Source organism: Piliocolobus tephrosceles, chromosome 11 (genome assembly GCF_002776525.5).
Source record: "Piliocolobus tephrosceles isolate RC106 chromosome 11, ASM277652v3, whole genome shotgun sequence".
NCBI lineage: Eukaryota > Metazoa > Chordata > Mammalia > Primates > Cercopithecidae > Piliocolobus > Piliocolobus tephrosceles.
Genome location: NC_045444.1, coordinates 35,181,382 through 35,192,302, shown reverse-complemented (window position 1 = coordinate 35,192,302; position 10,921 = coordinate 35,181,382). Strand labels below are relative to the sequence as shown.

Sequence of the window (10,921 nt, the reverse complement as noted above, 5' to 3'; positions counted from 1 at the left end):
ATGTCCATGCCTTAGTCCTGCCCCAAGTTCCCGTGCAATCTTAGAAAAACATCTAATGTTTAAGTTCAAGTGCCCCCGGTTACGACGAGAATTCATAACAGATTCTCAGTGTTTTCATGTACTTCACTCCTAGTAGGTAAGTTAAAGGAAAGTTATAAAAGCATTTGTAAGCACTCTTTAAGTATTTCAGATAAAAGACTGTAACACAGCCAAGGCAGCACTTCTAACTTTTACAGAGCTGGCATGCCCTAAATCTTGTTTGTAAATAAAATAAATGTGTTAGGAAAGGGATATGAAATACATTTATAAAGTGAAGAATTTCTTTTAAAACTCCTTTGGGAGGCAGAGGCGGGCAGATCATGAGGTCAGGAGATCGAGACCATCCTGGCCAACATGGTGAAACCCTGTCTCTACTAAAAACACAAAAATTAGCTGGGTGTGGTGGTGGACACCTGTAATCCCAGCTACTTGGGAGGCTGAGGCAGGAGTCTCAGTGTGAGATTGCGCCGTTGCACTCCAGCCTGGTGACAAGAGCGAGACTCTGTCTCAAACAAACAAAAAACCCACATTAAGTAAACATGTAAGTCTGTATCTTCAAAATCAAATTTTCTAAAAGCACAGTCCACCTGCAGTACCACTGACATTAAAAGACATAACTATTCATGGAGATCAGTAATAAGAGCTATCTTCATATAAGTACCATACTTTGAAGGAGCATCAGTGACCAACTGTGTCACTGATTCAGACCAAGAGAAAACATATTAGTTTGTGGAAAAGATTTCCCTGGAAATTTCAAAACATAGGTAATTAAAGAACAACCAGAGGTTGGGCACAATGGCCACATGTATAATCCCAGAACTTTGGGAGGTTAAGGTGGGAGGACTGCTTGAGCCTCAGAGTTTGAGGCCAGGCTGGGCAACATAGTTGGATTCTGTCTCTGCAAGAAATGTCATTAAAACCTAGCCAGGTGTGGTGGCACATGCCTATACTGTAGTCCAAGCTACTCGGAAGGCTGAGGCAGGAGGATATCACTTGAGCCCAGGAGTTTGAGGCTGCAGTGAGCCATGATGGTGACACTGCATTCCAGCCTGGGCAACAGAGCAAGACCCTGCTGTTTCAAACAAAACAAAACAAAACAAAAACAAGGAAGAGAAGAATAATCAGGAATCACAAACAAGTTGACATTTTTCAAGCTTGCTTTTGATGTCTATCACTTTACTAAGAAAAATATAATAAATTCATTATATAGATAGAAATGACATATACACTTCTAATATTTGTTTCCTGTTGCAGGAGAAACCATCAAGAGGAAATCTTTTCTGGTGTATCATCATTAACACAACCCCCAAAATAGAGTAAGATTTAAAAATAGTTAATAGGGTGGTATATTGACACATACACACACATAATTTTTATATTTCCTGATTTAACAAAGACATGCTCTTGGGAAGCTGTAGACCTTATTGAAAAGTCTGGTCGTCTTTCCTTCTTTTATTTTCTGCAGTAAACAGACTGTATGAATCATTTGGCATTGGTCAATTGTGTTGTATCTTCTCATGCGTGTATTCTTGTCTATACAACTACAAAGCGAGCCTCTGGAAGCAAGTTCCCTGTGGTGCTAAGCCCAGTGCCTTGTACATAACCTGGGTGCATTAATCATTGATTGATATGTGCATTTGCAGGGAGGAGCCTGGTAAGATACACTTAAAACCTTTATTCATTGATTTACAAAATGTACAATATTTACAAAGTTTAGGCATTAATCCCATATTGACATGAATGCTGTGGAGAGTCTAAAAATAAATACATGGCACATAGCTTAATATACACATCATGGCTCTTTACACTTAAGCCATTACCAATGGAGAGATTTCATGGAAAATTTAATGTGTTAGAAAAGTCAGATGGCTGACCAGTCCTGGACCTTCCATGTGAATGACCTCCCTTGGCTCCTTGAGGCTGGAGATAGTGAGCAAATCACTTTCTTTCAAGAGAATTAAACACAAGCCATTCTGACAGGTACATGGGATGCATGCAGCAACATCTATGCAGAGTCTGCAAGCACTCCCTGCGTGGCAGCTGAATCTGCACCACTGTGGAACTGATCCCTGTACATCAGCCAGGGAGGCTTTGGTGTGGTCACTTTCTTGTTTCTTATTCAATCACATGCAGTACTTGGAAGATGTCAGTGGAGTGTAATCATGCACAAAAATGGTACTTGTAGGTATGTACAACATCAAATTTTCATTGTCTTATAGCATCTTTAGATGCAACATCAACTATCTCCTCTTTTAGCAAGAGGGATGAATGAGGAAGCCAAACCCCTACTCCCCAAAGAAAAAACATCATCTGGGGACACATGCAAATGGCATCCTGCAACAGCAGGGCGAGATAAACTCCACATGGTAAGATGGATGAATTCCCATGAAGTCAGGCCTGAAAGTATTCCTACGGGGATAATTCCACCTTTCTTTCCTCTTCAATCCCACCTCATCCCACATAACCTAAATCTGAAGGAAACGGCTTCACAACATTGTGTTTGAGTTTTGGTACCTCCATTTGGAAAGTGGAAATACTAGTAACACTCCTTATAGGATTCTTGCAGGGATTAATCCTAACTTATGTAAAGTGCTTAGCATAGTGCCTGGCACATACGAGGTGCTTAATAAATGTCTTGCTTTCTCTCCCTCTACTTTCCAACCCCAATTAAAAGCAACATATTGATAAGCCTAACAAACTCTGAATTAAGGCCATTTGATGCAATTTAGATTATTTTGTATCAGAGTTACTGCTGTCAGTTCATATTTAGTCCCTGAGGGAATCTCATTTTTTGAGCCAGAGACATTTTTCTATGGAGGGCAGATGGATCCTGACAACACTGTCCTCTTTATTAGCCATGGTTCTACCAAGTTTCACACAAACACATCCCAAAACCCTGCACAGAAACTTAGACCAGTGATGGTCACCACCTGAATGATTCCTGGACACCATCACTGAGGAAACCATAAGAAAAATCCTTGAGACATATTGCTCTTGCTCACATGTTAACTTTTTCAACACTGGTGCAAGTATTATAGATAACTTTCAATAAACATATATTAAAAGCTCTACCACTGTTGAAAAATATGTATTCTAATTTGATCACTTTGTTCAGAATAATGAATTTTTTAGAATATATTTTAGTTTCTAGTTATGCCTTACAAAAATAAATACTGTTTAAATTATTTACAAGGAAGAAGAAACATCATAACTTGGGGTACAAAAAATATAGGAAGGATGACAAAAATTTTACCATCTACTTCTCAAACAACATCTAAAAGAAATAAAAATTTCCCATTGAGTCTCCTTGTTAGTCTTGCAATCACCCCACTGGTCTACTTTCTCCTCATCATCGCATATTACGCCTTGCTTCATTATCATTCTAAAGACAATTTAATGCAGAATCTTCTCCATAAAGTCACTGGGGATTTGGAAGTGGGAGCTCTTTGGCAGTACGAACTGCCGATGGAGTAAGAAGCTGGCTGAGCCGCTTAGTCAGCCCTCAGAATGAACTAGGACTAATCTCCACACATTTTCCTTTCATTCTGAAATCCTCTGTCTAGATTACCTATGGCTGAATAGAGCCCCATATCTGGGGAAAACAACTCCATCCTGGTTTGGGGCTCTGGACACAATTGACTCAGGTGGAATCTAGGATCTCATGAAGCAGAATTAGGTGCCAAGTCAAGGAGAAGCCCGATCTCACCAATTACATGAAGTATATTATATGAAGAATATATTATATTATAGCACAGCCACTTTATGGACATTGGCTCCATTAAGTTGGGGAAAATCCTCCTCCAGGCACCCCCACAAATGTAACGAACTTTTATGATTGCCTTTTTGTCTTCTGCACGGAACAGAGGGAATGTAATTCCCAGCACTGGGAGAAGAATGTTAAGAAAATTAATTGAACAAATGGCTGGAATTGTTGGAATTACTACTTTTCCAGGGACTCAGTCAGAATTTCCAAGGAAATAGTCCATTCGTTTTGGAGTCAATGTTTTAAAATTATAAAGCTACAAATGAATTCATGATTATATTTAAACCAATGGTTCTTTACTTTTCTCCTGAAAAGCCCACATCTATACATGCCCCTATAACATACTCCTAATATCTTAGAGTCTCAGGACCTACTGCATTTCATGCACGTATTCTTCCAAATTAAGAACCCCAGATCTCGATAAATGCAGAACTACTTCTTGGAATGAAAACAAAGGTTTATGGTATGGAACTTGGGCTGTACTGAGAGAAGGCTTCGATGGGTCCTGGTTAGACTCAAAATGGCTACAATGAAGCAACATTTATTCCTCATGGTAAGTGGCAATGCTTGGCTGTGACGACCTCCAAGAGTGTTGTGTCATATGTGTGTAATTACTGTCAGGCCAATGACTCATGCAGGACTGTGGACCATCGAGATCCCCATGGATCACTATTAACACATGGAGCCACTGAGCTGCTATAACATGAGCCCTAACCACAACCACAAGCAGGACACTATCACTGACATACAGCATGGGTGCCCATTTGTCTGATTTATAGGTGACGTCGTGGCAAATGTGGCATCAGTTTCATTTCGGGGCAGCGGCAAGTTACAGATATTTCCTTCACAACAAGAAGTGCAGACCTGAAAGAAAGGAAGAAAAAAAGATAATGAGAAGCCAGCATGTCTTGGAAGGAGGCAGGGTTTTTGAAGGAACTGTCACCCACATGGCAAGATGCAAGTAAAAATTACCTGATCTATGAAGGAGATGCCAACTCTATGTTCAGGAAGGCTAGGGATAATATTTCATCTAGAAGCAATCTGGTCAACAGGAAAACTCCCCAGGCTAAACTTCAAGAGATCTAGGTTTTGTTTTTGACACCCCACTACTCAAACGATTCTTAGAAAGGTGTGTAGCCTTCCTGGGCCTCAGTTATTTCGCCCTTAAAATGGGAATAATGAAACTCGTCCTTTTTCCATGAGGCTCTTTCTGATTACTTGAGGAAGACAGGGCAAGCCTTCATTTGCTAAGTTTTTCAAGTGAGAGTCAAGTGGCAACAACCCAGGTAATTTCAACTTGCGTACTGACTTTCATAGAACTGTTTGCACAAGTGTCTCCATTCTCATTGGATGAGTTAATGTTTGAAGGGTTTTCATTCATGCAGCTATTCCTGCTTTACACCACCTTACTTGTGGATCATAAGAAAGAAACCCACAGAGTTAGTGACAAAAACTGTCTTGGGGCATGGCTACACAAAGTATAGACCAGCAGCTCCAATATCAGCTGGGAGTTTGTTACATGTGCACAATCTCAAACCTTGCCCCAGACGGAGAATTAGAACTACATTTTAACAAGATTCCCAGGTGATTCCTAGTCATAGGATGGTTATTAAAAATGTTCTATACAGTCATTATCCTGCAGGGATTTGAGTCTTTAGTCACAGTTGACATGTGCCAGGAAGACAGTATAACGTTGCAGAAATAGACTCCAAACCAGAGGTGAGTTGGAATTCTGTGCCTGTCACTTACCAGCTGTGTGATTGAGCATATGACCCAACTTCTCTAATCCTTAACTTTCTCCTTAGTAAAGAGGCCACAGTAACTCCTCAGAATCAAGTCCAATTTGCTGGAGAGGTCAGGGAAAGCCTTTGGTTTTACTCAGTTTGAACCAGGAGCAGAGTAGGCAGATTATATTTAAAATTTTAATTATTAGTATATTCAAGAGGTTGCTTGAAAATTAGGTGTCTGCCTTAAGAAAAAGAAGCCCTTACTGACAGTACTGTTCCCAGGTATTGGCAGTGGACATTGCCCAAACCAGCAGGAAGGCCACCTGCAGGAGAAGTGTTCAGCTGCTAAATAAAGGCCAAGGCCTGATATGTTAAGGTCACATGTATAGACAGCAGGAGGGCGAGGCTGCCTTTCTGTGATTCTCTATATGACCCTTCAAGGCTACCTCCCAAGCTCATCTTACACTGAGTGCTTCTGTACGTAGGCACCAGGTGTTTCCGTATACAGCCTTCTACAGGTACCAGGTGAAGAAGCTTAAGCAAACACACAAGATGGGTCTCTTGTCACCTATCTAATGACTCAAGAGCCAATGGACCCTCGCCAAACTGACATCCCAGTCATAACATGAGTCCTACTTTACAGAAAGTTATCAAAGCTGAATTGCCTCGGTCCCCCTGTGATGAATGAACGGGGTACATCTGCAAAGCTTCACCGTGATGGGCATAACTGGTCCCTCACTCCTCTTTTTTCTAGTAGCTTTATTACTTTCCTCTGAGTGAAGAAAGGGTTTACAATAACACTGAATACCCTCTTGATGTGCGTTTACACAATTTATATCAGTTGTCCTATCCTCTGCTATAAATGTGTATTCTTTCAGAGCAAACACGAAAGGAAGAGGCTTTTCATAGAGCATAAAGACAGTCAAAAGGCAGCCTTCATGGGGGAATAAGAATCTGCTCATGATTACTGGCAGATGTCTGAAGAGAAGGCAGCTGGCTATGTAGTACTGGTCACTTGCTCTGTTGCCCAGACCTTGTGGCCTTCATGCTCGGAGTCTTTGCAGCCAGTGGATAAGCACTCTTCCAGTGGGACGCAGCGTTTGGTGACTGAGATACTGTTTCCTGTGACTTCCATTGTGTGCTGAGTGTAGCAGTATCTGGTCTCTGTCAACAGAGAAAATATAATTTATTTGAGATGGGAAATGTTGGCCCAACCTGCCTAAAAGGAAAATAACAGGAGTATCAGCATTATCATTTCAGAAAAGACCTAATAGCACATAAGATGTGCATTGCCTTGAGTTTATGTCCACCCCCAAAGACCTCCTTGGAGAGCTCCACCGTGCCATGGTAAGAGAACAGTCTTCAAAGAATATTGATTTCTCTGCCCAGCATTATTCCCATAAACCAAGACACAATGGTTTCTCCTTGCCTTTCAACAAATTTTGCCACTGGACTGATTTTTATTTTTAGGGGATGAGTGGTTTGGGGGGGATGACTTAAGAGGTATAAGTCATAGCAATTTTAAGGAAGATGAAAGGACAAAGAGGTTCAAAGAACTCAGGGTTAAAATGAGTTAGGCAGGTAAGAGTGGTCCTTAAGGAGATAAAACACTACAGCAGTGGCTGGCATGTTTGTGTGTGTGTGTGTGTGTGTGTGTGTGTTGGGGGAAGCAGCTATTCACAAGAGCAGAACAATTTAAAACTTTGTGCTATTGAGCATAGCTGGGTCCAGGGTGCATTACAGAGGAAGACTGAAACAATAATGAACATTTTTCCAAAACTGAGGAGCTTCGTTTCTCCCTAGCACGATTTCAGTGTCCTCCTAGGATGACAGATGAAGACCATGATGGGAGTTTCCAGAGGTCCTTCTATGTGTAATGAATCTGAAAGCTTGTGATTTCTTCCAAAATTCTTTGAGGGAACTTTTTATGTGTAATTTAAAAACTAAAGAAAAATGGCTTTGTCAATGTAATTCTTTAAGACCTCCAGGCAATGTTCAGCTTTCTAAGTCTGGGATTTAGGAGAATGTTCTTGCTCTCCTTTCACATTAAAAAAGAAAATGAATAATTCTTAAGAAATGTCACTGAGCTGTTTTTCATCCACATCTTGGACCCAACTTTGCATGCTTTATACATTTCAGATATTTAGTGGCTAATATGGAATTATGACCTCCTATGAGGTTATTTATTAGGCACTAAAAACTCCCCCCTACCAGATTCTGTCATGATTTTGGCAGCTTTTAACTGAAGAACTAATGTCCAAAGAAGAAAGCGTAAGAAAATTTTAGGTTCTGAGAATGAGCTAATACAGACCCATTAGCACATCCTGGAAGTCATCAAAACCCAGGGGTTTTAAGTCTTCCTAGAGACCCTCACCTGACAGGAATCCCAAATGGTTTCCAATTAAATCGTACTAAGAGCTGCCACATTCCCAGTGGTGATGCTATTGGTGGGTGTGCCTAGGCAGAGCCTGTGTCAACACCCTCCCCTAAATGCTGTCCCACACTGCATCCTGGCTGGAATTGATAGTTGGATTGGGCTGAGGCTTGCTCCAAGGTTGCTAAGAGTCCTACGGAGCTCTTTGGGAGTAGGGTAAGGTCATCTGGGGAGCTCACAATAAGAATAGTTGAAAGTTTTCTACCTGGCAATAATTCTCCCAAAGCCCTAAACTATCTTAACATTGGAGTGATTGCTTTTCTGATGAAGATGAGGCAGCAGCTCTCCTCTTTTTTAAGCCTTTGACAGGTTTTGAAAAATGGAGGCCGGTGGCCTGGGAGATTTACCACATCTTCTTAGAGGACTGGCTTACTTCTTTGGTATCAGACTCGATGGACGCTTTATGGTCACAATAGGTTCATCTTTCCCACCCCCACCCCAACTTCAAATGTTCTAGAAAGCAATAAAATCAGGAATGTTCTTATCTCCTGTCTCCTCTTCATGCAGACAGCTAAGAGCAGCTGCCAGAGGTTTTACTGCTCCAAATGTAAATCTGAGCAGATAAGATCATAGGCTTATGGAATAAGTAAATCACTACATAGCTGCAGTTCTGGAAATTAGCCTTTTCCTCCAAGTAGTGAATTATCCTGTTTTAAGTAAGGCTTAAAATAACAATTGGTGAACTTGATATGACTACTTCTTTGTTCATACTTTTCTAACTTTAACAAAATCTTATACATTTATTAATGGACCGCGTATTCCACTGAATGAAAGTAGATACGACAACTGATGAAAATAATTTTTCAGGAAAACATGCAAAAGCTTAATACCTAATAAGCTGATTTTTTGCCTTTCTGGGGGTAGAAGGGAGATCAGTGCAGTAAGAATTTTTTCTTTTACTTCACCCAGTCCAATTCATGAAACAAAAATATACAGAGAACACTGCCCTCACTTCCAGCAGTACAGACCTCAGTGCTGAAGCATCAATCCCTCAAAAGCATTTATTCCACTTCTTATCTTACAAAACTCCTAGGTGAGTTATGAAATGTTAATGTGGAAAAAGGTTCTGTGGTTTAAGAAGTTTTGAAAATGCTAAAGTTGAACAGGTTTCTTCAGTGCACAATTTATGAGAACCTTCTATATGTGTTGTGATCTTGTGATCTCCAAAGGTATATTGGGGTGAGCAGGCAGAATTTCCCAAGTAGAACTCGGTGGGCCACATTTGGCTTATCACTGGACTGGAGTGAGGATAAAAACCAAGTTTCAGCCACAGAGCATTGTTCTCCATGCATTTTGAAAACTCCTTGGGTTAGTAATGAGGTAATATGAGAATCAAGCTTGCTGATAACTTCACACTAAAAGGATTTCAAAGGCTTTTATCTAAAAGATAAAAAGATGAATTTGAATTTCCACCAGGTTAGTTTCAGTCTCTAAAATCTCATATTCTGCAACTACACGGTATTCCCAAAGGTTGTGAAACAAAAGTCTTTTACTATTAGATTCACAGGCATTCAACTAAAATCAGAAATGGAAAAGAGAACTTCATCAACAATTGGAAAATACAATTTTTATGAAATTCACACTCATGTGCACGCATGCACACAGAGCTCATAATCTAGTTCTGAAATTTAAAAGTAACCCAAAGCTAAATTGCAAACTTTCATTTACCCACCAATATTGTTTTTAATAACAGAAACTATATTTAAACAAAACATACATAAGATGACTTGAATTGAGACATTACAGATGTCCAACTTTCTTATAAAAGGCTTTCTCGCCACTCAATTATTCTTCATGGTTCTGCTAGTTTTAGTTTCTTCATAAATATACAGGTTGATAAAAATGATGCTAGAGAATAATTCTTCATGCGCAAGAAAATTAATGGGTGGAGAATACTTTAATAGTAATACTAAGAATTATATTGAAAAATGAAAAGCCAGTCACAGCTGCCTGCTCTCTCCCTGCCACCATTCCTTACTGTTCACGCAGCTCTTCTCTTCTGCCACCTACTTCCCTGCAACAACTGTTCCTTCTGCATCAAATTCCATGCCCTTTTCCCATGTCTGACCCTACAGGATCTCTCTGTGACTCTGGGACTCTACTATGGATAATCTCATCTGTGGGACGCTCCATCCTAGACTTCAGAGTTCCGTCTTACAGATGTTCTCCTCATCTCTGGTCTCTCCACTTTCAACACTTTCCCTAATATGAAAGTCAATATTCTCCCGTGTTCTGTCCTTGAACCTCTTCTCACTCAAGTGGCCTCATCAAACTTCTGATGCCATGTCTTCAGTCTGACTCTTTCTCCTGAACTGCAGAACCAAATTACCAACTATTTTCTGGACACTGCCAGGATCACCTCACACTTAATGTGTCTCAACCCAATGCATTATCTCCCTCCCCTTTGTATCTTTTTATCTTCACATGTGTCTATCTCAGGAAGGGACCTCCTGGTCCCTTCTCCAGTAACTTGAACTAGAAATCTAGAATCAGCTCAGACTTCTCCCTAATCTGGGGGTCTCCAAGTCCTCTGAAATGTCTCCATTATACATCTGGTCTTTCCTATTCCATTTTCCATTTCCTCAATTCAGGACTTCATCGTTTCTTGTTTTCTTTGTCTCTAACATGCAACTCACCACACACGAAAGCATGAATGCCACCTAATTGTCAAGGAATCCTGATTGTTGAATTACTATGCCTATTTGGCCTACCTGAGTGGCTTGGGAATAGGCCATTACTCTCTCTGCTCCTGAAGCTGTGTGTCAAGTGCATTGGAGTAACTGCTCTTCCCTGATAGAATCATCAATTAATTTCATTTCTAACTCAGAGCCTGGCATTTGAAACTTAGCCCTCATTACTCAAGGTTCTCCTTGATGGAGGTTCCAAACTATCTCATTGCCTCATATATACCTTGAGACATAGTACCACAACTTTTGACCATGCACGATGAAAAATGTG

At 40.4% G+C, this 10,921-nt stretch overlaps 1 protein-coding gene across 1 annotated transcript in view; it reads right to left on the bottom strand.

Annotated features, from left to right (window-relative positions):
- Window positions 1–1,194: 1,194 nt before the first annotated feature.
- Window positions 1,195–10,921, bottom strand: part of LYPD6 (LY6/PLAUR domain containing 6) — a 149,617-nt gene continuing 139,890 nt past the window's right edge. Inside the window, exons 4-5 of the mRNA XM_023217519.2 lie at window positions 6,563–6,693; window positions 1,195–4,666 (exon numbers count right to left, since the gene is read on the bottom strand). Of these exons, the coding sequence (XP_023073287.1) occupies window positions 4,499–4,666; window positions 6,563–6,693 (299 nt within the window). The 3' untranslated portion in view covers window positions 1,195–4,498. The remainder of the gene's footprint in view (window positions 4,667–6,562; window positions 6,694–10,921) is intronic.